Below are 26,181 nucleotides of genomic sequence, written 5' to 3' on the forward strand. Positions count from 1 at the left end.
CCCGAAAGCAGTGTTCGCATCAGCCGCGCAGTGAGAAGGGAAAGGCGGCAGTTTAGCTCTGACTGCAAGATGCTTCTCAGGTGCCTCAAAAGACTTCCCCTGACTTTTTAAACACATTCCCTCCTAGCTGCAATGAACGATGTCTTCTGTATTGAGGGCACAGCAGCAAAACCCCACAGAGTATTAAATGTGCACCAGCCTTAGGCACTGCCGGTAGGACGGAATGCTAGAACTCTTTAAGAGGCAGTTTTCAAATTGTACATTTTATGGGGATGGGAATAAGACATTCTTCTCCCCCCTAACTGCTACTGCTAAAAACGGCTCATTTTAAAAACTATGCAATGTTACTAACAGGTCCTGTACAAAAGAAAAAGAGTTTGTAAAAATCACTGCAGAAGTTTTAGTGTTATTCTTTCTCCCTTTTAATTCTGAAAGTGAGTGAGGGCTGTGCTCTATTCAAATAGGGAAGCGATAGGTAAGCTGTTTTCTCATCATTTGCACAAAGCACCTGTTAAGCATTTTTTTGAGGGCACTACATACTATGCGTGGGGTACACATGGCCCCTGACTTCTAGAAGCTCCTAACCTGTAGTTTGTTCCGCTCAACTGGTGAAAATGCTCTCCCAGGAGAAGGATGCTATGGTAATAAGTGCCCTCCCCTCAGAATCAGGACGCCCGGGTTCTACTTCTGCACAACCATGATTAGCCATTGACACTGGACAAGTCATTTCAGTTCTACAAATCTTATATTCCTGAGTCATTAAACAGGAGCTTTCGGTCTCTCCCTTACTGTTTCACATGAAACTTGCCAAGATCCAACTACCTGAAGGTGATTGCTTGTGTTATAAAAGGATCATTCACTTTACAAAAAAACTTACCCCACACTTCATTTAAACAGTGATTACCCCACTCTACATCTGGGGGAAAAAAGTCTTCCTGTGTACAAGGACTTATCCTGCAAGAGGCCAGAAATCAAGAAATCAAGTAGAAACAAGGACACAGAACAATGCCCTTATGCAGACATTCCCTCAACTTCTCATATGTAAAGAGATAATGCTTCTGATACGTCTGCAGAACCTACTGGAAACTATTCTCAATACATTCAGGTACATGTTTATTGTGATAGCCCTATGTCACGTACTGGATTTTTGAGCAAAGCTGTCAGCAAATGAAACATTTCCTTGTCTTAACTATGAGCTCTGGTGAACATGAGAACTTTCTAGACACCACCATAAAAACATAGAACATGTGAATCGGATTCTGACCACGTGTTCATGGGTTCCTAACCCAGGGCTTACTGGGGCCGTGCCCTGGATGGGAACTTGGAGACCTACCAGCTTGGGTGCCCTGCTCCATGGACAGAGGTGGAGCCCAGAATCTAGGGCCATAACCCATAATACCCGATGCATCTCAGAGTCCCCTACAGGCGTGGGTGACAGGGGCAGGACAGGGGAGCCTCAGGAACGCAAACGCTGGGGTGGGGTCTCTGGGAGGACTGCAGACCTCTCACTTCCCCAGGGCTGCCTTTCCAGATGAGAATTCTGTGCCACGGCTGATGCTGGGCCAGACCCTCCCAGCGTTCTCCACCTTCGCTCCTGCCCCAAAGCACACACACACCTTCTTCTCTCCTCCCCCTGCCAAGTTTGAAGGGAGCCAACACTTATTTCCTCAAAAGTATCAAAAAGTGATTTAAAATGCCACCTTTCCCCGGGAACTTCTATATTCATGGGACTATAAAGAAAACCTTACAGTGAAGTGAAGAACCCTTTACATGTAAGGATGGGAAGTCGCTTGGGACTTGGGGTGTAGGGACGGGTGTGCAGTGTGCCCACTCACAGATGTGCCGGGAGCCCTGTCCCCACCGGGGGCTTGTTTGTCCCCGTTCTCTCTGTTTCTCCCCTCCCACCTACAGTCTAGGGACAGGTAGGGATGGAGCAAGTACACATCTTCTCATGGATTTTTAAATCTACACGTTCATGCTAGATCTCTAGAGATTAAGGAGGGCACAATTACAGCTTCACTTCTCTCATTTCCCATGCCAAGTGGATAGCTCCTTCTCTGGACCACTTCTGCTTGAAGTATTTTGTATGGCGTATTTTCTTAGACAAGGTAATTAACCTCTTTGTATCAAGGGAGTCCATCTCTCCAATGATGAGACGCTTTCAGAACACGCCATGATAGGAACGTTCAGAGATCCCCCCAGAAAGGTGACATACGAAGAAATCGCAGAGAGAAAAGTCAATCCCGGCACGTCATTAAACCACTTTAACAACCGTCTGTCTACTTCCTTAGGAGCAGAACACAGTCCAAAGGAGGCTTCACTGTAATTGTGTCCTGGAAGTAAATATGATTTTCCACGACAAGGTCTTGCCGACTCTAATGAAAGGCATGTTACAAGCCTATTGTCTCAGCTCGTGGGATGCCTGGAAGGGATGCTACTAATCGCTGCTTCCACGCTTGTGTTTGGCGGATGCGTGACACCCAGAGAGGGCAGGTGAGTTGCGCAGGTCTCCCACCTAGTGAGGAGCGCGGCCGGCCCCTAGGTCTTACCTATGGGATTCTGGGTGTGTTAACAGACGGCTATTACACTCGACCAGGGAGCCCAGAGGCAGGCCTGCTGCGTGGCTCTCTTCTCTATTCATTCATGAATTACAGTCCGGCAGAACCAAAGCCCCCGTGGCTCTCATTTCTTGTTTTTTCCCCCTCAGACATCCTAGAAACTGTCAGAGGCACCAGGAATAATGGAGAAGCAGCAGCAGCTCCCTGCAGCAGCAAAGTGCACGTGCAGACCCACCCCTGACGCACGGAGCTCGGTGATGAGTCTGCAGGTGAGGGGAGGTTTGGTGCACCCCTGCGTTTGTATAATTCGATTCCAGGAGGAAACTCTGAGGAAGATGGTTGTATCTTTCAGAGGAGCAAAGTCTGAAAGCGAACTAGGTCGGGGAAGTTCTTCTGGGACAGGAATACACACAGAGGTCATTTCTCTGCAGCAGGCGGGCTGTGCGTTGTGCAGATGGGGTGTCGTGGGAGATGTGGATTCCAGGAGGAAAGTAACGCCCTGTCCCTTGACGCGGAGAGTCCCAGACAAAGGTTCTTCTGCAGTCTTGGACCAGTAAAATGAGCCACACTTACACCTTCTGCTTCTCAAGCATTTTGATTTGTCAAGGCACTTTCACAGTTTTTTCGTACTCCTGATATTTTGGTCTCACAAACTCTCTTAGACGTGGAAAGGACAGGAATGAATATCTTCATATTAAGAGATACAAAAATAGATGCAGTGGTGTTCTTCTGCCTTGGGTGCATCTTTAAAATGGTCCAGGACACCACGCTAGTTTATTGACCTGTATTTGTTTTAAGTTCCTCTTCGGTGGTTTATAAACGGTGAAGGGTAATAAGTCTGTCTTGAGTTGATGCAAATGTTGAAGCATTTCACTCTTTATAGTGTATGAGGTTTAATACAACATGTGACCATTCAGACAAAGAGCAGTAATCCCAGGATGCTACCTGTTCCAGCTTTGGAGCCACTACTTACAACCATTTTCTCTCTCTTCTTCTAGAACTGCTTTCAGAGCCAATTCCTAGGCAAGAAAATCAAGCTCATTCATTATTCAGTCACTACTTCTTTTGGATAATTCTCTTTTAGATAAAGAAGAGTTATCAGTTGGATGTTAACATTCTCATGTGTGTGTGCTTAAAAAAATGACACAACGTTATAGTCAGCTGCATTTCTATCCAGGACAAAACCCTTGTATTTTTCCTGCGCCTAACATGAAAGGATTTTCGGGGTGTTGCTGGGAGAAGATTTGTTTATGAATTTTCAGTCTGAAGTTGAAATTAGATATGGTCCTTATTGAATTATCAAGACATGATTGTAAGGCACATAACCGCTGAGGAGCTTACACGAATTGGATAGAAATGAAGGTGCAGTTACAAATTGCACATATGTTTGGCATGGAACTAAACTCTCATGACTAGTGTTTGAATTTAGAAAACATAGGAAGAGTGAATGGATTATGGCAGGGGCTGGCAAACTCCTTCTGTAAAGGGCCAGACAGTATATACTTTAGGCTTCATGGGCTACATGGTCTCCGTCGCAACTACTCAACTCTGCTGTTACAGCAAGGAAGAAGCCGTAGATGATATGTAAATGAATATATGTAGCTGTGTTCCAATAAAACTTTATTGATAAAAACAGGCAGCAGGCCAGATTTGACTCACAGGCTTAAGTTTGCTGACCCCTAGGTTTGTGGTCTATTAAACTGAGGGAAATATGGATGTAATCCTTAGATATCAAGATGTCTAAATGTCCAGGAATGGGTTTATTTCTCCCTGGGGAAACAGACAAATGCAAAACTGTATTAGCATCTATCTTCTCAACCATTTCCACCTAAAGCATTGTCAATACCCAGTGTTACTTTGCCTGAAGTATTAGACAATTAGGAAAACGGAAGTTCTACCTCGGTCAAAGAATTAACCTCTTCTTTTTTTTCCCAATGAAAAGCCTTTCTTCTAAAATAGATAACTAACAAGGACCTACGGTATAGCACAGGGAACTCTGCTCAGTACTTTGTTAATAATCGAAATGGGAAAAGAATTTGAAAAAGAATAGATACATGTATATGTATAACTGAATCACTTAGCTGTACACCTGAAACTAACACATTGTTAATCAATTATGCTCTGATATAAAATAAGAATTTAAAAAACAAGTTTTTCTTCTTTTCCTATCACATGACTAACAAATGTACACTGATGTTACACAATAAAATAGAAATACAGATAAGTTCAAACAAGAATATAACAATAGCTTTTAACTTTTTGAGCAATGTCTTCCAAACTTTGTCTTAACAACTATGAGATCAAAATGTGCATAATTTTGTTTTATATTTTATAACTTAACAACAGATTGGGACTTCCCTGGTGGCAAAGTGGTTAAGAATCCGCCTGCCAATGCAGGGGACACGTGTTCAAGCCCTGGTCTGGGAAGATCCCACATGCCGCAGAGCAGCTAAGCCCGTGCGCCACAAGTACTGAGCCCGCGCTCTAGAGCCTGCGAGCCACAAGTACTGAGCCCGTACGCCACAGCTACTGAAGCCCACGTGCCTAGAGCCCGTGATCCACAAGAGAAGCCACCACAATGAGAAGCCCGTGCACCACTACGAAGACCTAATGCAACCAAGAATAATAAATAAATAAAATTTAAAAATTAAAAAAACAACAGATTGAGCTTTTGTTAAATTAAAAAGCAATGTAATATCATTAGTGATCATGAAAATGCAAACTAAAACCACAATGAGATATCACTTCACACCTAGTAGATGTCTAAAATCAAAAAGACTGAAATATCAAGGTTTGGTAAGAATACATCGCTGATGGAGTGTGAAACTGTAGGTAAAACCACCTTGGAAAACTGGCCACTTTTTACAAAATTAAACACACGTATCCTTATGACCCACTAACTCTACTCTTGAGTATTTACCTAACAGAAGTAAGTGTCTATGTCCCCCACAAAGCATGTACAAGGATGCTCATGGCAGTTTTATTCATAGTAGCCCCAAACTGGAAGCAACCCAAATACCCATTAAGGTGAGAACTGCCCATCTAGCAAATGGAATCCCACTCAGCAAAATAAGGAGCAAATAACCAACACATGCACCAACATGGAAAAATCCTGCAAACATAATGACGGATGAAGGGCACCAGACACGAAGAGTGCAGACTGTATGATTCCACGCATAGGAAGTTCAACAGGCAAAACTCACCTCTGGTGACAGACGTCAGAACAGTTACGTTAAGTGTAACCAGAACCCAAATCAAGATGCGGAAAGTTCCAACCCCAGAAGGTCCACACAGTCCCTTTCTAATATCTTGACTCGGAAGGTGGCTAGAAGGACGTTTACCTTTATCAAAACTTATTACATAGTACATAAGATCTGTACCGTTAAGATACGCATATTATACCTTAATAAAGAGAAAAACATTCGAAAATATAGTTGATTTTCGCCTGAGAAAGGGAAGTCAAACAAAACTGAGGAGACATCCAGAAAGGCAGGATTTGGAGGAGAGAGTTTTAAATGATAAAATCTGACAGGGAACGAGGGGAGGAGCTGACCCCTGCTTTGTGTTTTGTGTGACAAACAGTCTTTATCTTGCTGCCTTCAATGTCGTGTCCAGTTATTTCTTTTGGGGTCTAGGGTCATAAAGATTGCCTTGCCCTTCTATGCCCTTTTGATTCCAATTTGGAAAACAGATGAGCTTTAACTACATGGAGGGATGTCCCAAGGAAGAACAACGAAAAATGTCAAAGACATCCTAAATGACACCTCCCAGGACCCTCTTGAGAAGTACCCCTTGGAGACATTCATCTCCAACATCACTATCTGGAAAACCTGAGATTCTGCTGAACAATGAGGCTGTTTTCATCTCGTGGATGCCAAGGACCCTGCCACTGACTGCATCCCTTTATTGCTCCACTAGTCTCACCAGAACTAGGGTCACCAGAACCCTTGTCTAGGCTGCACGCACCTCACTAACCTGACTCCAAGGTTTCTCCTATTTTCCCTTAAGTCAGTCTGTATAACATTGAAAAAATCCTGTCATTTAGGGCTTCCCTGGTGGTGCAGTGGTTGGGAGTCCGCCTGCCGATGCAGGGGACGCGAGTTCGTGCCCCGGTCCGGGAGGATCCTAAGTGCCGCGGAGCGGCTGGGCCCGTGAGCCATGGCCGCTGAGCCTGCGCGTCCGGAGCCTGTGCTCCGCAACGGGAGAGGCCACAACAGTGAGAGGCCCGCGTGCCGCAAAAAAAGAAAAAAAAAAAATCCTGTCATTTAAAAAAATTGATATGTAATTCACATACTATAAAACTGACCTTTTAAAGTGTGTGATTCAGTGGTTTTTGATATATCCACAAAGTTGTAATACTACCAACCCTAAAAAGAAACCCATTAGCACCCACTTCCCATTGCCCCATTGCTCCAGCCTCTAGCCACTCCCCATATACCTTCTGTCTTTATGTTTCAATTTTTAATTTAAAAAATGTTTAAAAATTCAAGTATAGTTGATTTACAGTGTTACGTTATAATAGTTTCAGATGTACAGCAAGTGATCAGTTATACAGATATCTATTCTTTCCTCCTGTCTCTATGGATTTCCTGTTCTGGACTTTTTACCTAGGTGAATTCATACATTACGTAGCCTTTGTGTCTGGCTTCTTTCACTTAGCATAGTATTTCCAAGGGCCATCCATGTTGTACCATGCGCCAGCACTTCATTGCATTTTATGCCTGATTAACATTCCATTGTGTGGAGAGACCACATTTTTTTTGTCTCTTCATCAAGTGGCAGACATTTGGGTTGTTTTCACTTTGGGGCTGCTATGAATAATGCTGCAATGAACATTTCTGTCAAGTCTGCGGGGCACATGTTTTCATTTTACCCAAGTACCTATCTGGAAGAGAAATGATGGGTGACACGGTAACCCTACGTTTAACTTTTTGGGAACTGCCAAACTATTTTCCGAAGTGGCTGCGTCATGTTACAGTCCCGCCAGCCGTGTGTAAAGGTTCAAATTTCTGCATGTCTTTGCCGGCACTTGTTACTGTTTATCGTTTTGATGTGGGTGTGAAGCGGTTAACTCACTGACTTTGATTTGCATTTCCCAGACGACTAATAAACATACTGAGTGTCATTCTGTGTGCTGATTGGCCATTTGGGCATCTTCTTTGGTGAAACGTCTATGCAAATCCATTGTCCTCTTTTCAATTACGTTGCCTTTTTACTGTTGAGTTGTAATCTTTTTTTTTTAACAATACTTTTGTAAACTCCCTTGCATTCTTTGAAGACGGCATTGAGAGAGAAGTACATCTCTATAAAAAGGGTTGGGGCGACATAAAACTTCCATTAGTTTTGATATGTCATATTCCATATCCTAAATCGAATTTTTAATACGCCAACATACTAGACCACAAAGTCTATCTCTTTATGTTTAAATTTCAGAAGCTGAATTAATTCTTCATATTCTGCCAACTGGTATTAGGACAGGATTTGCCATTTTTACTATTTTCTCTTCTGTCATTAATATATATTAAACATTCAAAAAAATAATAAAAAGGACAAGGAAATTGAGATGGGCTTTCTGTAAATCCAGAACTTTCTCTTTAAATGTGAACAGCCTCACAGAGAAACTACTCTGGTGGCCGTAAAAAAACCTGTAGGTTGTCTATTCTACCAGCCACACCTTCTTGTTAACTCCTGTAAACCAACGTCAATCTGACCACCTTTGCATTTAAAGTCCCATCTGCCTTTAGTGGATGAATCAAAATGAAAAGACATCTTTTGATTTTTTTTTATGGAAAAAAAAATCCAGTACATGGAAAAAAGGGATAGCAACTAATTATTAAACTAGAATCAACACTGGTTCATAAATCATATTTGGATTACATTACGTTCCTGAGAGGAATTTACTGGACACTACTGATAATGTAACATTAAAAAAATAACAATTCTTCTTAAGCTGTTTATTATCTGATGGCTGAAATAGTTTTCCAAAACACAACAAGCTGTAAATGGATCCGTGGGCTATTAATTTGCAGTGCATGGCACCAAAGGGAAAAGCTGGTTAGCTGGGCTGATGAGATTAGAGGTGTTACATAACCACCCTCAGAGGACTGAGAGTAAATCAGGGATAACATCCCACCTCTGGTGCTCCAGAAGGGTTCAGAGCTGCAAGTGAAAAAGGTCCCAAATTGGAGGAAAAGGCAAAGGCAGAGAGGCCTAAACAACTCCTGAAGAAACGTTAGTGTCGTACAGGGCGGAGGATTCTTCTTCTCCTTCTTGTTTTTTATTTCATCTTGGAGTTGATTTATAATGTTGTGTTAGTTTCAGGTGTACAGATAGGTGATTCAGTTATACATATACATATATCCATTCTTTTTCAGATTCTTTCCCCATATAGGTTAATACAGAATATCGAGCAGAGTTCCCTGTGCTATACAGTAGGTCCTTGTCGGTTATCTATTTTATATTTATTACTGTGTATATGTTAATCCCAAATTCCTCATTTAGCCCTCCCCCTACCACGTTTCCCCTTTGGTAACCATAAGTTTGTTTTTGAAATCTGTGAGTCTGTTTCTGTTTTGTAAGTAAGTTCATTTACGTCATTTTTACAAAATTAGATTCCATGTGAGTGATATCATATGGTATTTGTCTTTCTCTGACTTACTTCACTCAGTATGGTAGTCTCTAGGCTCATCCATGTTGCTGTAAATGGCATGATTTCATTCTTTTTATGGCTGGGTAATATTCCATTGTGTATGTGTATTGATACCACATCTTCTTTATCCACTCTGTCGATGGACACGTAGGTTGCTTCTAAGAAGAGGACGTTACACTTCTCATCTGCAATAATGTCTCTATGCACAGGAAGGATTGGCCATCCAGGGCCCTCTCCAACCCTACTTCCACATTTCAGCCTTTTTTCTTTGTGATGGAGGTAAAACAATACATGTACAGCTACGTACACACCCAATCAATGTCTAGGACATCAAGCATCCACAAGAGTCCTGGGGTAACCACCACTGTCCTCTCTAGCACCTGGATTAATTTCGTTCATTTAAGATCTTTATCCAAATGGAACTATCCAGAATATTCTCTTTTATTCTGAGTCCTTTTATTCAACATGGTGTCTGTGAGATTCACCCATACTGTCTCACTTACGAGTCATTAGTTCCTTTTTTTATTGCTATGCGTCTTCCATCATTTGAATAGGTCCCAATTTGTTTACACATCCTACTGCTGATGAACACAGGGGCTGCTTCCAGCTTGGGGCTCTCATGTATGAAGCCGCTGTGAACATTCGTATGTGTATTTTGGGAGGCCACGCACTCACTTCTCCTGAGGCTCTTCCCAGGAGTGGGATCCCTGGGTCACACCGGTAATGTTTACCACTAGCAGATACTGACAAACAGTTTTCCAAACTTTGGCTTGACTTTGACTTCCACCAGCCCCGTATGAGAGTTCAGCTGCTTCACATCTCGCCAATGCTTGGTATTGTTAATCCTTTTTATTTATTTATTTTTATTATTACTATTGGAGTATAGTTGATTTACAATGTTGTGTTCATTTCAGGTGTACAGCAAAGTGACTCAGTTACACATACACATATATCCACTCTTTTTTTTAGATTCTTTTCCCATATAGGTCATTACAGAGTATTGAGTAGAGTTCCCTGTGCTATACAGTAAGTCCTTGTTAGTTATCTATTTTATATATAGTGATATATATATGTCAGTCCCAATCTCCCAATTTATCCCTCCCCCACTCTTACCCCCCAGTAGCCATAAGTTTATTTTCTACATCTGTCACTCTGCTTCTGTTATGTAAATAAGTTCATGTGTACCATTTTTTACATTCCACATATATCCGATATATGATATTTGTCTTTCTCTGTCCAGCTTACTTCACTCAGTATGACAATCTCTAGGTCCGTTCATGTTGCTGCAAATGGCATTATTTCATTCTTTTGAATGGCTGATTCCACTGTATATACGTACCACATCTTCTTTATCCATTCATCTGTCGATGGATATTTAAGTTGCTTCCATGTCTTGGCTATGCTGCAGTGAACGGTGCTGCAAGTGCTGCAATGAACGGTGGAGTGCAAGCCTTCCTGGTCGAGTAAAGCACCGCTCTTCTATTTGATGGACATAAAATTCTATTATTCGGGAACACAGAGCCACAAAAAAGGCACTATTTGCAAAAACACACTGGGGTTTGCGTTCTGTAGCCCCGGATCCCGTCATCAACCTGGGGACATGGGTAAGGCCCTCTCCAAGTGCTGCCTCAGGCCCAGGAGACAGGAGGAGGTCCTGATGCCCCCTTCCCGGGGGCAGGAGTACACTCGGAGCTGCGTATCTTCACATCTCTGAACGCTCAAAGTCCAAGGGTGCCACAGCTAAGTTTCCATTCAAAGTTGCTCCGGTGCTTTGTCCCCCCACTTCCAGGACACAAAGTGGGAATCCTTCAAGCACGACAGTTTGCACTTGATTCTCTGCCTGTCCTCATTAAATCCCAGAGTTGACAGTGTTTACTAGAAGCAACTTTTTAAAAAAGATTTATTTAGTTATTTATTTTTGGCTGTGTTGCGTCTTCATTGCCACGGGCGGGTTTTCTCTAGTTGCGGTGAGCGGGGGCTACTCTTCATTGCGGTGCGCGGGCTTCTCATTGCGGTGGCTTCTCTTGTTGCGGAGCACAGTTTCTAGGTGTGTGGGCTTCAGTAGTTGTGGCTCACGGGCTCAGTAGTTGTGGCTCGCAGGCTCAGTAGTTATGGCTCACGGGTTCTAGATCACAGGCTCAGTAGTTGTGGCGCACAGGCTTAGTTGCTCTGCGGCATGTGGGATCTTCCCGGGCCAGGGCTTGAACCCATGTCCCCTGCATTGGTAGGCGGACTCTTAATCACTGTGCCACCAGGGAAGTCCTAGAAGCAACTTTTATCTTTTCCTTTGGAAGCACTGTATCATGACTGCCTCCTGAGTGTGTCTATTTTGAAACACCAGTGAAATTCCTCTGTTCTATTTTAAGATTTAAACTATGTTGCTGAATCAAAATACTGTTTGTAAGTCTGACCCCACTATGTTGTTGAACACCTCCAAAAGAAACAAGCCAAGAAAAAGGCGGGACTTGCATCCTCCAACATCAAAACAGGACATTTCTGTCCTAAAATCACTTTGAAAATAAAACAATCAGAATTTTTTTTTTAATCACGGAGGTACATTATATTGGTGAAGTGAAGTGTTAGAACAGTCAAGTGTGAATCTGGGGCAAAGACATCCCTTCTCTGAGGAAACAGAGCGCTCTCTCCTCCGTGCCGGCACTAAAAAGACACCTGTCTCTATCAATCCGGTCAATCAGATCACAGCGACTCTTTGTTTTCCAGTATTAAAGGGAGAAGTAACCTAATTGTGATAGTTCATACTCTGCGATGGCAGACTGGTTGAAGTGCTCAGTCCCACTCCAGGAAGAGCAAATTCCAGACTGAACTGTGTGCGTGGATTTATGGAGCAATTTAGATGGCCACCCTCCAGAGAATTGCTGTCACGGGGAGAGGACACTTAAAGGGCCACGCTCATCACCCAGAACGCAGGGGCTGCAGGCGAATCTCGGGTTGCTATTTTCACAGAGACATTTGTTTCCAAACAAAGGGCTCTCTGCTGGCTATTTTAGAAGGACTTGCGTACTCACTCAGCCAGCTCTCCGTGCTGGGGATTGTCTTTGGGCACTGAGGTTTCACCATCAATATCTATTTAAAGCAGAATGAAAAATAGCTCCAGATGAAAACATAGGGTATTTCCAGCCTAGAATGTGAGACGCTTCCTTTTCTTACAGGGCTGAGATCTGGTTTCTCCCTCTCTTTCTCTCTCTCTCTGAAATTGCCACCTGTCTTACAATCTTTGCTGTGTCTTAGTTTAATTAGCGCTATTTTCCTTTTAGCGGTACATAACATTATAGTGCACCTTAACAAATTATAGATTGGATGAAATATGGTGTCTAGGTGTGTACAGTTTTGAGAGAAAGCAAATCTTCTCTGTTAGGACCTATTTACAAGCTCTATCTGGTTGCATCCACCGCAGAACATACGATATCAAGACTTCGTGTCATGAAAGGGCCAGTAGGCTAGTATTTATGGGGTGCGAATTAGGGGAGGGGGCAAAAGAAAAAGGGAAACCAGGCTCAATATACCTGTATATTGATTCAAATTCTCTAGCTCTTGGGAAGATCAAAGTTCCTGATTCAGAATCTCCACTTCTCAAGTACCCTTTGCTTCTAATCCATTCCAGAACTAGCTATTAAATACAAGGCATTAAGTTGAGGACCCAAGTAAGACTCTGTGCCTGTCCTCAGGATGCTCCCAGCCCGTGTAGGGAACACCTGTTGTTCTCTCTTTCCTTCCCTCTCTCTCTCTCTCTCTCACACAAACACACACACACACACACACATACCTACCTCCTGAACTCAAAACAAGTTTGACATTGAAAGTCACCCAACAGAGGTGCCGCCAGCATGTCACACTGTGGGGAGGTGAGAATGCCCCCACCTGCCCCTGCTGTTGGAGGAGCGTACGGGCACACTCAGGAGGGAGGTGGGCTAGCACAGAGCGGGAGGAAGGCGGGGACAGTACCGCCCGAGGCAGCTCACGTGGGGGTCCTTGGGGAGCAGGACAAGAGGCCAGCACGGGGCGGGCGGGCAGGCTGAGTGGCTGTGTGTACGGAGTCGCCCACGCCGATTCACAGGGAGCTGATTCTGCAGGTGGCGAAGGGCCGTGGCTCCTGGCACAGGATCACCGGGCTCAGTGCCAGCGCTCTGCTTTAAGGGGGCTGGCTCTGAGCGGCAAGGACAGATGTCGCATGGAAGGGTGCCCCTTGCTCTGAGTAAATGAACCGCTGGGCTGGGAGGTGTGTCAGCTGTCCTGTACAGACACTGAGGGCCATACTGATGATCACACGGGCTGCTCTCCGGGGGCCGGGCTGGGTCATTACCGTAGCAGGGTGCGAGTACCAAGGGCCAACACTTAGCTGAGGAATGTCTTTAGTCCTGGCCACAGATTAATCCGTTTGTCCTCACAGTAGCCATCTGAGGGAGGTACTACGATTGTCTCTGTGTTACAGACCGGGAAGCGCAGGCACAGAGATGTGAGATAACCTGCCCGAGATGGCACAGAGCTAAGCAAGGGCTGGGCTGAGGCCTGAACCGCAGCTGCCCCTCGGGTCAGTTCTCCCGCCACGATGCTGCTCTTCAGAGGCAGGGACGCGAGTAAACTGCCCTGGCGGCCTCCCTGGCGTCTCCCGCTGCCGCTCCAGGTGTCTGGATGCTTGAAATCCCACCGCCGCGGATCCACCCATTACCGACCCCCTCCTTGCACCAGGACAGGACGAACCCAAGGATGCAAGCAAAGCAGGGCCCATACCCTCCACTCAGGGGGTGGGCAGCTCGGGGTGGGGAGAGGGCAGGACAGAGGCAGGTCAGGGGGATCCAGACCAACTAGCAAGGCCCAGGGCCCTGGAGGGGCTAAAGCTGCCCGGATGCTGTTCTGTTCCTGTCGAGGTGCAAGAACACTCGACCAGCTGACACAGAAAGCCACCGTTTCTCCAACTTCAGTCCACACCTACCTTCACGGTTTTCACATGCTCACAGGCCAGTACCCTCTGATGATTTCTGCCTAAATTACTTTTTTGGTTAGATAAATTTTAGAGAACTTGATTTTACCGCTACACGGGGGAAACTAGTAGCATTGGCCATAAATAGGAGGTAAGAGTAAAACACAGACAGCATTTTCAGGTCAACTGTCTCTGTTTGTAAATAAAGTTTCACTAAATAAAGTTTTACTGGAACAAAGCCACGCTCCTTCATAAAACTTCCACGCTGCAATTGAGGCAACTAATACCCAGTGGTCTGCAGAGCCTAAAATGTGTCCTATCTGGACACTTCAGAAAGTTTGCACACCTCTGAAATAAATACAACTTCTCACGAGGGACAGTTGCCTGTCCTCTCTATTAAAAACAGTGGGGAGCAAAGGTTCATGAGGTGTTCATTAAGGGGGTACCAGCAACAAACTCGGATTTTCTCCCTGGCAATAAAAAGACTGAATGAATATTGACTGAAAAGGGAATAACTTTACCACCGTATGATTTGATATTATTCAGCACTCCCTAAATTATGTTTCACATCACTGTGGGCAGAGTTTACACTAGGGGAAATACTGTATTAAACTAGTACATACATCAAATCAAATCATATATGTAAACGATAGAATATGTGCCTTGGGAACAGAGATGGGTGAAGATACAGAAAACTTTGTAACATTAAATGTACATGAGAACTTTACTGTTAGAGAAGCGAAGTGAAGCTTGAAAAGATCCAGGGGCTGGAACTGGGCCCGTGGGCTGAAGCCAGCGCCGTGACTTAGGCAGGGATCAGCCTCTCTGAATCTCAGGAACACGGAGGATCAGAATACTATTCCTGCCCCACCCAGCACGTGGGATGACCCTAAGTCTTGGGAGACCCTGCTGTGGGTAAAGCGCTTTGTGCTCGTATCACGCACATGGCTGACGGCAAAGGCAGTGCCGCGGTAGAGGCCGAAAGGTGATGAGATTTGGTTGGAAGAAAGGAGATGATGGATCCAGGGGAAAGGCAGGCCACAGAGTCCCAAACAGAGGATTTGGAGAGGGACTTCCCCGGCGGTCCAGTGGTTAAGACTTCGCCTTCCAATGCAGGGGGTGCGGGTTTGATCCCTGATCGGGGAGCTAAGAACCCTCACGCCTCGCGGCGGCCAAAATCCCCAAACCTAAAACAGAAGCAATATTGTCACAAATTCAAAGAAGACTTTAAAAATGGTCCACATCAAAAAAATCTTAAAAAAAATAATGCAGAGAGATGGAAGGTGCCACGTGGGCAAAACAAGGAGGATGCTGGGAGGGAGGGGGCTTTGCGTCGGGGAAATTTGGCTTGGGTTCGGCACCTCCCGAGAGACCGCAAGGCCTCACCTTGAGCTGACGATGCAGGAAAGCATCCTTTCCAACACCCTAGTTCAGCTTTCCCCATGGAGTAGGGTTCCATGACGCCAGGATCCTGTCCCGTTCTCTGATTACATGTCCCAGCATCTCCGGGCAGATGAGCCGCCTGCCTCGAAGTTTACAGTAGCCAAGGAAGGGGGATATTTATTTTGGAAACTATGTCTGCAAGCTTTCTTCTGAATGCTGTGACATAATATTCGGGGCCATACATCTAAACCGCAGCATCATAAACAATTCAACACGAACAGAGCCTCCGCCCTTCACTTGCCTCCTGAAGGAGGACCAAGGCGGTGGTTATTAAAATAACAACCAGCTGTGACAGCGACAGCAGAGAACAGAGCCTGTGTCAGCAGCAGAGGAAGAACCCAAGAGAACAGGTGTCCTTTATGTAGAACCAACCACGTGCCAGGAAGGGTCCGAGGCACGAAACCCGCCAGCACGGCTGCCCACGCTGGGGCTCAGCTCGGGCCCTGCAGCAAAAGCACGCGTCCTGCCCAAGACGAGACAGCTCGAGAGCAGGGCCGGATTCGAACCCAGCTCAGGCTCCCTTCAAAGCCCTTTGTTCCTTCCTCTGCTCTGTCCTGCTGCGTAATGGAAACGTCTCCTTCTTCTAAGGTGAGAACGTGCCCAGCGTGCCCCTTCCAGGCTGTGGGGAGATGATGTGTTCGTAAAGCTGCAGGAATCTGAATACTTCTTTTGCAGCCTGAGTGCTAAGGGGCTGCAAGCCCCGCGGCGGCGCGGACATCACCGCCTGCAGGTGCCCAAAGGCAGTCTGTTGGTGGTGGGTTTTTTTTTTTTAATCTCTTGGACACATGTGGGAAAACATGAACATGTGGTCAGTGGAATGGGGCAGCAGATTTTTATTTTCCAGCTTCCATGACGTTTTTAAGTATAAAAATATAAAGTTTCTAGTCTTTCATTTAATTCGGGGCTGGGGGGAGGGGCTTTTGGGGATTTGTGTGTGGCGGGGAGAAGGCAGGGTTAACGCTGCATCTCTGCTGAACAGAGCAAAATGATCACAGTGGGCCTCACAAACACAGTAATGGGCTACGACATGGGAACAAATGAAGAAATAAACTGAAATTAGAAAGACATTACGTGACCTGATGATGATGTTTATGTAATTTTCCAAGTACACAAGGCAACCGACAATATGAATCTCCTCGTTATTAAGCCAGGAAGATCCAGCCATGGAACCAACGAGCACATCAATATAATTTGTGCACCAAGAAAAGTGATTTTAACTGAGGTTAAGTGCCTTTAATCCAAAAGGTTTGTTTTAATGTAAGTTTAACACTAAAGGGGAAATGAGAGAAACAGAGAACAACAAAAGCCTCTCGTGGAAGTATCCAAGTGTCCGCACAAAGCACATTTATGGCATCCAACCCACCCATGGGGACGTTCACATCTAAAGTATAAATCGGAATTTAGAGACTTTATAAAAAGCCGTTTTTAAGCTCAATATGCCCCAAATGAGAAGTTGTCAATGAGTGCTTAGGGACTCTTGAATTCAGAGATTATTCAATTGCTCTATTCTACAAAAACACTTATGAAACTGTCATAGTAAAAAAAAATGCTGTGAAATAAACACCGAACAGCATTCTCACACAAAATCAAAAGACGTGTTTTGCCTACCACTCAAAGGCACGGATTACATAAATATAAGCTCAAAGAGAATGTAAAGAGGGTCCTTTGTAAATTAAAAGCCAGAGATTTTGAAAAAGGAAAGAAGAAATAGAAGGGGGTGACAGCCTCAGTACCTTCCCTAACATCTTTTGTTACAGACACTGGTGGAGGGCGCCCAACCTGAAGGCCAGAGGCTCAGGGAACCCGGCATATATTAAAGGCACCAGGGACCACAATTCCCCCTTCATCACAGCTCACGAGCCTTCGTTCAGGCTAGTTCTCATATCCTACTCTCCTCCCCCAAGTCCAGCCTGTTCCTGCACCTCTGCCTTTTGTCGGTGAGCAACTTCACTGACAATGAGACAGGCTGGGACCTGGGACCTGGGACCCTTGGCTGCAGTGCTTGCACCTGGACAAACTCTGCTCCAGCAACAAAATACAAAGAAACTATACGGGACTAAAAATAGCTGTGTGCATGCACAGCTGGGACAAAATTATGCACAAGATACAAAAAGACCCAAAACCCAGCTGCCACTTCTGAAGAACCTGGAGCGAAAGCAGGGCACTGCGCATGTCCCGTGCACTCAGCACCAGCAAAGGGGCGGGCAGACCACCTAAGCCACACCTCTGGCCCCACCCCTACCCTCACCCCATATAAGGAACCAGCTCGCCCCCCACTCAGGGGGCAAGTGAGCGAGGGAACCTGTTACTTGTTCTCGCTCCCCTCTGCTGCAGCAGGGGCCCCAATAAAGCCTTGCCTGGATTTCTTGTCTGGCCTCTAGTAAATTTCTACTGACTGAGGAGGCCAAGAACCTTGGTCGTTATCACCAAGGTTTGGCAAAAGGGAGCCGCAATCCCACGGCCACCCCTTGTCCATCTCAGCCTCTCCACCTTCACTGGGCCTTTCGTGCACAGTCACACAGGATGCCTGCTCAGCTGAACAGTCTGCCCAGCAAACACACTAGAAGATCTGACGTCTTCCAGGAGAGGCAACTGGCAAGAGGCAGCTGACTGACGAAACAGTGTTGTCTAAACAGGATGAAAAGCATCAGTTCTCACATCACACCCAGGCTGTCAGTCAACAGTAATGCTCCTCGCATCCAGGTAGAAAACACAGCCCCAGAGAAGGTGCATAACTTGTTCTGAGCCCGGAGCAGAGAAGTGAGTGAGTGACAGCTGAATAGCTTATACCCAGAAAGGCTCTGTGACTGACAACTTTTCACGATGGAAAGCTAGGGAGATGCTGGGTTTGGTCATCTCTTAATACAGCCACATCGCTAAGTATTAGAGAAATACAAATCAAAACTACAATGAGGTATCTCACCTCCCACCGGTCAGAATGGCCACCATCAAAAAGTCTACAAACAGTAAATGCTGGAGAGGGTGTGGAGAAAAGGGAACCCTCGTAATCTGTTGGCGGGAATGTAAATTGGTGCAGCCACTATGAAGAGCAGTATGCATGTTCCTTAAAAAACTGAAAATAGAGCTACCATATGATCCAGCAATCCCCCTGCTGGGCATATACTCGGACAAAACTATAATTCGAAAATATACACGCACCCCAATGTTCACTGCAGCACTGTTTACAATAGCCAAGACGTGGAAGCAACCTAAATGTCCATCCACAGAGGAATGGATAAAGAAGATGTGGTACATATATACACCGAAATATTACTCAACCATAAAAAAGAATGAAATAATGCCATTTGCAGTGACATGGAAGGACCTAGAGATTATCACACTGAGTGAAGTCAGTCAGACAGAGAAAGACAAATACCACCCGTCCCTTATATGTGGAATCTAAACAACGGTACAAATGAACTTATTTACATAACAGAAACAGAGTGACAGATGTAGAAAATAAACTTATGGTTACGGGGGGGCGGGGTAAGCGTCGGGGGAGGGATAAATTGAGAGACTGGGACTGACATATACACACTATTATATATAAAATAGATAACTAATAAGGATCTGCTGTAGAGCACAGGGAACCAACACTCCGCTCTGTAATGGCCCATATGGGAAAAGAGTCTTAAAAAGAGTGGACATGTGTGTATGTATAACTGAGTCACTTTGCTGTACACCTGAAACTCACACAACATGGTAAATCAATCATTCTCCAATAAAAAATAAATAAATAAGTAAACCACTTGGCCACTCTGACTTCGCTGAGGAAAGCATTGTGCTAGCTTATCGGCCTACAAGGTGAGGAAGACAGGACGCTTGCCGTTCAGGAGTTTATAATCAAGCCAGGGAGCCTCGCGCTATAAGCTTGTGGTTCCTGGACGTATGTCCAGAGCCCCGCGGGAGCGCAGGGGGAAGAGTGCATAATTCTGCCGGGAGTGTGGGGTGGGGTCCGGGGGCGGCTTCCAAGAGCAAATGGCATCTCAGCAAACTCCTGCAGTTCCTCGGACAAACGAGTGGAAACCCAACCCCAGGGAACAGCCTTTGCCGGAGCGTGCAGGTGTGAGGCTCACGGGTCCTCAGGCTCCAGGGCAGCTGGAAGCTGGGTGACGGTCCGTCGGAGGAAAGCAGGGGACGGTGGGCGGGGGCGAGCTGGGGGTGAGGTCACCACTGGGGGCGCCCCTGCAAGCCTCAGGCCAAACCCAGCCCTACACCTGCTTTTGTAAATAAAGATGTGCCGGCTCACAGGCAGATCCCCTTTGTCCACGTATTTTCTACTGCTGCGTTCGTGCTACCACGGCAGAGTTAAGGAACCGAGACAGACATCATACGGCCCACGAAGCCGAAACATTTTCTATTGGACCCTTTTTTAAAAGTCTGAGGATCGCTGGCTGAAAGACTTGAGCGATCGCTGGGATTTCCATAAGTGACTCAAATGCGTGTGGCCAGCTCCTGTGGTCTCCAAGCAGCGTGGTCTCCGCTGGCTCCCTCCCCATCACGGACACAGGCTTGTCTGCATAGCTCATTGACGAGCCCCAATTTTGTGTCTTCATTTACTGTTGAACCTTTTTTCCTTGTTCCTACTTCAGGGCTTTGCTACACACTTGCCTTGCCTGACACGGTTACAAGCCTCCCACCCGCCAGCAGAAGCTCATCACTCAACTTGGGAGTCGTGTTACTTCCTTTGCTTCCTCCCCAAGTTCTTCATAAATTTTTGTACTGCTTTTAGAATGCAGCTGAAAATCGATTTTTTTCCCCTTACTGTTACCGCTTTCAAATCCCATGGTCTGACAAAGAGCTACTCCTCCACAAAAAAGGTTCCCCTACTGTACAAAGCCCTTGGAAAATATAAGGCATACCCACCAGCATCTACAGAACAGAAAAATGAAGAAATAATCATGCTTTGCTGACGGGACACACAATAAAGGATTTCTTTTACCAGTACAACGCCTTATACTTTTAAAATCAAATGTGATCTATGAAAATTAAATTTGCACATGATTTTCCAGGGCGTACATCTCTAATACGTAGCAAGGAGTGTAATTATTGTTTTACTAACCACTGGCAATAAACCCCAGAGTTTTCAAGGCTGCTTTTTACGGCATGCGGTATATGTTGCTCCCTGGGCCCAGATCCCAGGGCTGCACCTTACCAACCGTGTTACCTTGAGTAAGTTAACCTCTCTGTGCCTCAGCTTCCACATCTTGCTGGAAAGGAGGGAGAGAGGAATTATAACTAACCTACCTTACAGGGTTGCTATGAGGATCAAATGGTATGAAGTATTACAAGAGGTTAATGCAGTGCCTGGCCCATAGAAAACACCGCGTCTATGTTAGCGGCTACCATGGGATGATTCTCAGGTTTCTTTCTTTCTTTTCCCCCGCAGCATAAAGAATAAGAACGTACTGGGAACAGCGCTGTGAGACGATATTTCGTGGGGAACGTGAAGTTGTTTCTGTCTCCTGACTTTCTGGTTTCCCACCGAGAAACACTTCTTCCACACCCTTGGCTCTTGTGGTTTGGGTGGGTCCGGAGCTGGGCACACGATCCCAAACTAGCCAATCACCATATTCAGCCCCCAACACCCCAAAGTCCTGCATTCACAGAGGATCTGAGGCTCTCTCTTTCTGCCGGGTAGGCTATTGGTTGGCCATCTTTATTAGCCATTTGGAAAATCTTCCCAGAAACAAAACCAACACAGCAAAAAAAAACCAACAACAAACCAGCTCTGAGAAATGAAGAGGAACGATGAGAATGCCCCCAAAACAAACGTGAGCCTTTGGATCCAGTCGTGTCATCCAGTGACATGTGTTGATTTTTTAGCTTTTGTCAGGTTGGAGCTGGGTTCTCTGTCCCTTGCGTCCAAAGGGTTCTGATACATACTCGTGAAGTGACATGACCTCTGGCCCCAATGGAACGCAAACCTTGCTAATCTTGGTGCTGCAAAGGAAGCATGGCGAGCAGAGGTGGCAGATGTGAACTGTAAGCTTGGTTCTGTCTTTAGCCAGTTGGGGATTTGCTGGGAAGAGCGTTTCACCTTCTGGGTCCTGGTGTACTCGTATGTCAAAGGAGAGAGGTGAGTGAAAATCAGTCTCTAAGATCTGTTTTCAGCTGCACTGTCCTATGAGTCTCTGTTACTCCTGGGTTTGTTTCAGTGGGGGGTACTGTGGTATAATTGATGAGTGATTCTCATATGCTCCACCGTCCTATGAGTCTCTGTTACTCCTGGGTTTGTTTCAGTGGTGGGCACTGTGGTATAATTGATTAGTGATTCTCAAATCTTCCTGCTTCCTTCTGTTTCAACTTTTAAAATGTTCTATTAGACTCTCGGTCACTGTACTCCAAGTGGATATTTCTTCCCCTTCAATTTCCTTCTGAAGAAAATATATTTATTTTTGTTTACTTGGGCATAATGATCCCATTTTCTTCCCATTTCTATATTTTTAAATCTAATTAAGGTGACAAGTTCCTTGAGGGTTGAAACTAGAGTTCTCCTGTGGGTGTAAACATTATTTTTTTTAATTGGCAACCAACCTTCCAGTTTTTACAGAGAAGCAGGATATGGGTTTTAAGTAATGTAAGCAGGAAATGGGTCTCCAGCCCACGCAAAATAAATGCAAAAGTACTGATTTACCCCGAGTCCACATCTGGCTTACTCATTTATAATTTTAGCCTGAACTGAAATTCTCCCACAGAACTGCAGTGTAACATCCACATCTACAGAACGTCAGACCAAAAATGGGGAGTTAGGGGGAAAATCCTGTGAGTCTCGCTTACACATATAAATAATTTGCCTACTTCAAGGCAATATCATGCTTTTCTCATTAGTGCCAGGGTTTGGGGACTGAGCTAAGGAAAGATTAGCTTCAAAGCTTCACATTCATGGATTTTTTTAAAAAGGTTTTTAAAATAACATTTATTTCTTAAAAGTTAACATGTGCATAATAGGAAACCAAAAAACACAAGAAGCAAAAAACAAAGTCATCCGTAATCCCGAGCAGTTTACCATTTGATGTGTCCTTCTAGGTCTCGTTTCTGTATTTACACAACTCAGCATCCATGTTTATGTAATTAAGACCATACAGTTAGGTATCATGCTTTTTCACACGCCATGAATATTTACCATTTCAAAGTCCCAAAGCTATGAGTACTTTGATAACCAAGAATGTACTACACCAACTCAATCTGGAAGGAAAGAGTCATTCAATAGCTCTAAAGTTTGGAGGGGATCAAAGGACCTGGCTGAGATGCGGGCAACAGAACCACCTGGAGGAGGTGACCCTCCCAGAAGGGACGGCATACCCAGCATGCATCCCTGTCTGGTGACTCCAGGCTTGCTCATCGGGACCTTAATTATGAATAAGACCCCAGCCTCAACTGCCTTCATGAGTCCTTGGCAGAGAGAAGCAAACCATCCGGAGGCAGAGGTGCCAGGGGTGGTGGGTTCGGCAACTCAGGGATGCCGGTCAGGGCCCGAGTTCTGTCTGTCTTTCCATTCTTCCATCCACAGAGCCTGCCCTGTCCTATAGCCGACCTCCCTTGGGGCTGGAGAACACTTGCGTCTCCTTGTTCACATGCATCAGAAGGCAGGACACTTCTGCCCCAATATTCTAAGCATGAGTCTTTTGTTTTAGTCATTTTGTTTTGATACAATTTCAAATTTGCTCAAAAGTTGCAAGAATAGTTCAAGGAACTCCTTCACTGTGTATCCCTTCACTCAGATTCACAAGTCTTAATATCCTGCCACATTTTCTTCCTCTCTTTCATTCTCTCTCTCCCTCTCTCCACACACACACACACACACACACACACACACACACACACACACAGCCCTTTTGGACCATGGAGAGTAGGCGGCACATATCAAGAATAAGAACATTCTCTTATGTAACGATAGCACAGTGATCAAAGTCAGGACATGCAAAGTTGATTCAACGTGATATTCTAATTGACAACCTATATTCGAATTTCAGTAACTGTCCCAATAATGCCCTTTATAGGTAGCTTTCCTCCACTGCAGGGTCACCAGGATCATGCCTTGCACTTAGCTGTAATGTCTCAGTCTGTCTGTCTTTCATAATCTTGGCAATTTTGAATTTTAGTTTAGTTTTGGTTTTTTAATTGGGTTATTTCCTTCCTGATCATTGAATTTTCAGAGGTTTTCCATATCCTACATATAAGTCCTTAGCAGATATGTGGTTTGTGAGTATTTTCTCCTCGTCTGTGGCTTGGCTTCTCATTAATTTCACAGTGTCATTTGAACAGCAGACATTTTCTGATTTTGATGAAGTCTGATTTACCATTTTTTTCCTTTTATGGGTCACGAGCATGAGTCTTGAACTCATTCTCACTGGACCAGCCTAGGTTACACGTTCGCTATGAACCAATGACTGTGGCTGGGACAGGTTATACTGATTGGCTTGAGTCAAACGAATGGATCCAACCCTGATGTCTTCCCTGAGGAGTAGAAACCCAAGACGCAGAAAAGCCTATGTAAACCCTGGGCAGAGTTAGGAAAGGCGAGGGGCAGGAAAGACACTGGGCAGGCCGCCAAGAAACATCCCAAGTCAGAGCTCCCAGCAGAGCTCCCGTCGGCCAGCTGCGCACTCTCAGGGAAGCCCTGCCCGGCTCCAGGGGCCTCGCTCCCATGGCCACACGTCCCAGTTCCAAAATCCAAGAGCGTCTAACCAACATAAAGCCTTCAAACCCCGCTGTGGGACTGTGGCTTTTCGTCTCCCTCTCGTAGGGGTCAGTGGGCGTGGCTTAGCATCTCCAGGGCCACTCAGAGCGCCCCGCCCAGTGCCCCACTCAGATGCTCAAGTGTCAGGACGCAGTGGGGGCAGGTGGGCAGCGATTCCACTGAGCGCCCAACCAGGCACACATCCCTGCGTCTTCCTTATACCTGCCTGAGCCCGGCCACGCGCCTGGCACGTTCTTGTTCCCTTCGTGATTTTTTTGGTGCTGTATGTACTCTGCCTGTATATGTATTCTGCATGTATAATTCAAAGCCCCACAAGCAGATGATTATGGACCACTCGTTTTTAATCTATTCAAATATTCTCTTCTGAATTAATCAAGTGAATAACTGTTTGGAGGAGTGGGGCTGAATCGAGTTTGGAAAATTGCCAACATGCCAAGTTTCTAAATGTTTCTTCAACAGCAAAAGTTTTACGCTCCCTCCCCTCTGAAAAAAGGGTCCATTATTACCACATGCCTCTCGCCTCGTTTTATTCTCATCAACACAGGCAAAGCTCGCTATTCCTACTGTCGAGATGGGGAAACAGAGTCTCCATGTGGCTCTAGGACCAGTTACCAGTGGCTCAGAGACACAGAGCTGGTTAGTAACCGCTCTGGAATACAAGCCTGCTGTCCACGACACCCAGCGCCTGCCTTTTCACCAACTGCCACTCAAATTGTATCTGAAAATCCCCACGGTCGTTCTATTTCCGTGTCATCTCTGTTGACACCTACCCCTGGCAAACTATCACTCGTGTCACGTCTGAATTCCACACGCTGACGTCCTCCACGACTTGATTTTGGAGGCTGAGCAATCATATTTATAGATAAGGCAAAGAGAAAAGAATTTTTTGGAGACTCCACTTACATTCTTTGGACATTCCCACTTCAAAGCACTTCTGGAGTCGACAGTACTGGCATCGATTCCTGGTGACTTTATTAATAACACAGTTCTTATCTCGGTGACAAGTGTAAATCATGTTCTTCTGAATACTTCTGCGGAAAAACCCCTGCAAGCAACCAAGAAGATGAGAAAATTAAGCAAAACTACTGAGCTTCATGAGAAATCAAAGCCAACCTTATCAATGCATTGCCTGCTCGTTCTGAGTAATGAAGTGATGGCGGCAGAAAAGTTAACTTATTTAAGCCTTAAAATCCTTGTGAAATATGAATAGTCAGTTCTCTCCCTTTGCTGCAAACCAGAAAGCCCCTTTTAATCAAAACTGGACTTGCCCGTTATTATCTTGCTAAAAGAAAATGAATACCAAGCGAATTCACTTGGAAAACATAATGCAGAGTTGGGTTCGCTCCAAACAGGCTTAACTTCCTAAGTGGCTCCCTTGCTGGCCAGAACAATACCAGGTGAGTCCACTGTCAAGAAAGCCAACAGAAGAAGCATTCCACTTGCAGAAGAAATTACACGCTTCGTGAAAGAATCAGGTCTTTCCAAAGGAGTCTTCTCCAAATGCGTTTACATGTTTAGCTCTCGTGATAATATTTAAAACACGATTTAATTTGCAAAGTGTTTAGAAAAATATTATCCAAGATTGGAAACAAGGCAGAAAAATGATTGTCTGCTCGTTTAATGGCATGTGGGAGCTGTGATGTTCAATATGATAGCTACGAATCACGTGTGGCTATTTAAATAATGAAAATTAAATAAAATTAGTATGATAATCTCCAGGTCCATCCATGTTGCTGCAAATGGCATTATTTCATTCTTTTTAATGGTTAATATTGCACTGTATGCATGTACCATATCGTCTTTATCCATTCACCTGTGGATGGACATTTAGGTTGCTTCCATGTCTTGGCTACTGTAAACAGTGCTGCAATGAACACTGGGGTGCATG

General features: G+C 45.1%; 1 protein-coding gene across 19 annotated transcripts in view; it reads right to left on the minus strand.

Moving 5' to 3' along the window:
* The window catches only part of RARB (retinoic acid receptor beta), a 1,070,304-nt gene that overhangs the window by 82,114 nt on the left and 962,009 nt on the right, over positions 1–26,181 (minus strand). For all 19 annotated transcript variants that reach the window (XM_079921499.1, XM_079921514.1, XM_079921515.1 and 16 more), the window contains one exon: positions 25,197–25,338. In XM_079921499.1, coding sequence (XP_079777625.1) covers positions 25,197–25,338 — 142 coding nt within the window. The remainder of the gene's footprint in view (positions 1–25,196; positions 25,339–26,181) is intronic.

Source organism: Stenella coeruleoalba, assembly GCF_951394435.1.
Source record: "Stenella coeruleoalba genome assembly, chromosome: 5".
Lineage (NCBI taxonomy): Eukaryota > Metazoa > Chordata > Mammalia > Artiodactyla > Delphinidae > Stenella > Stenella coeruleoalba.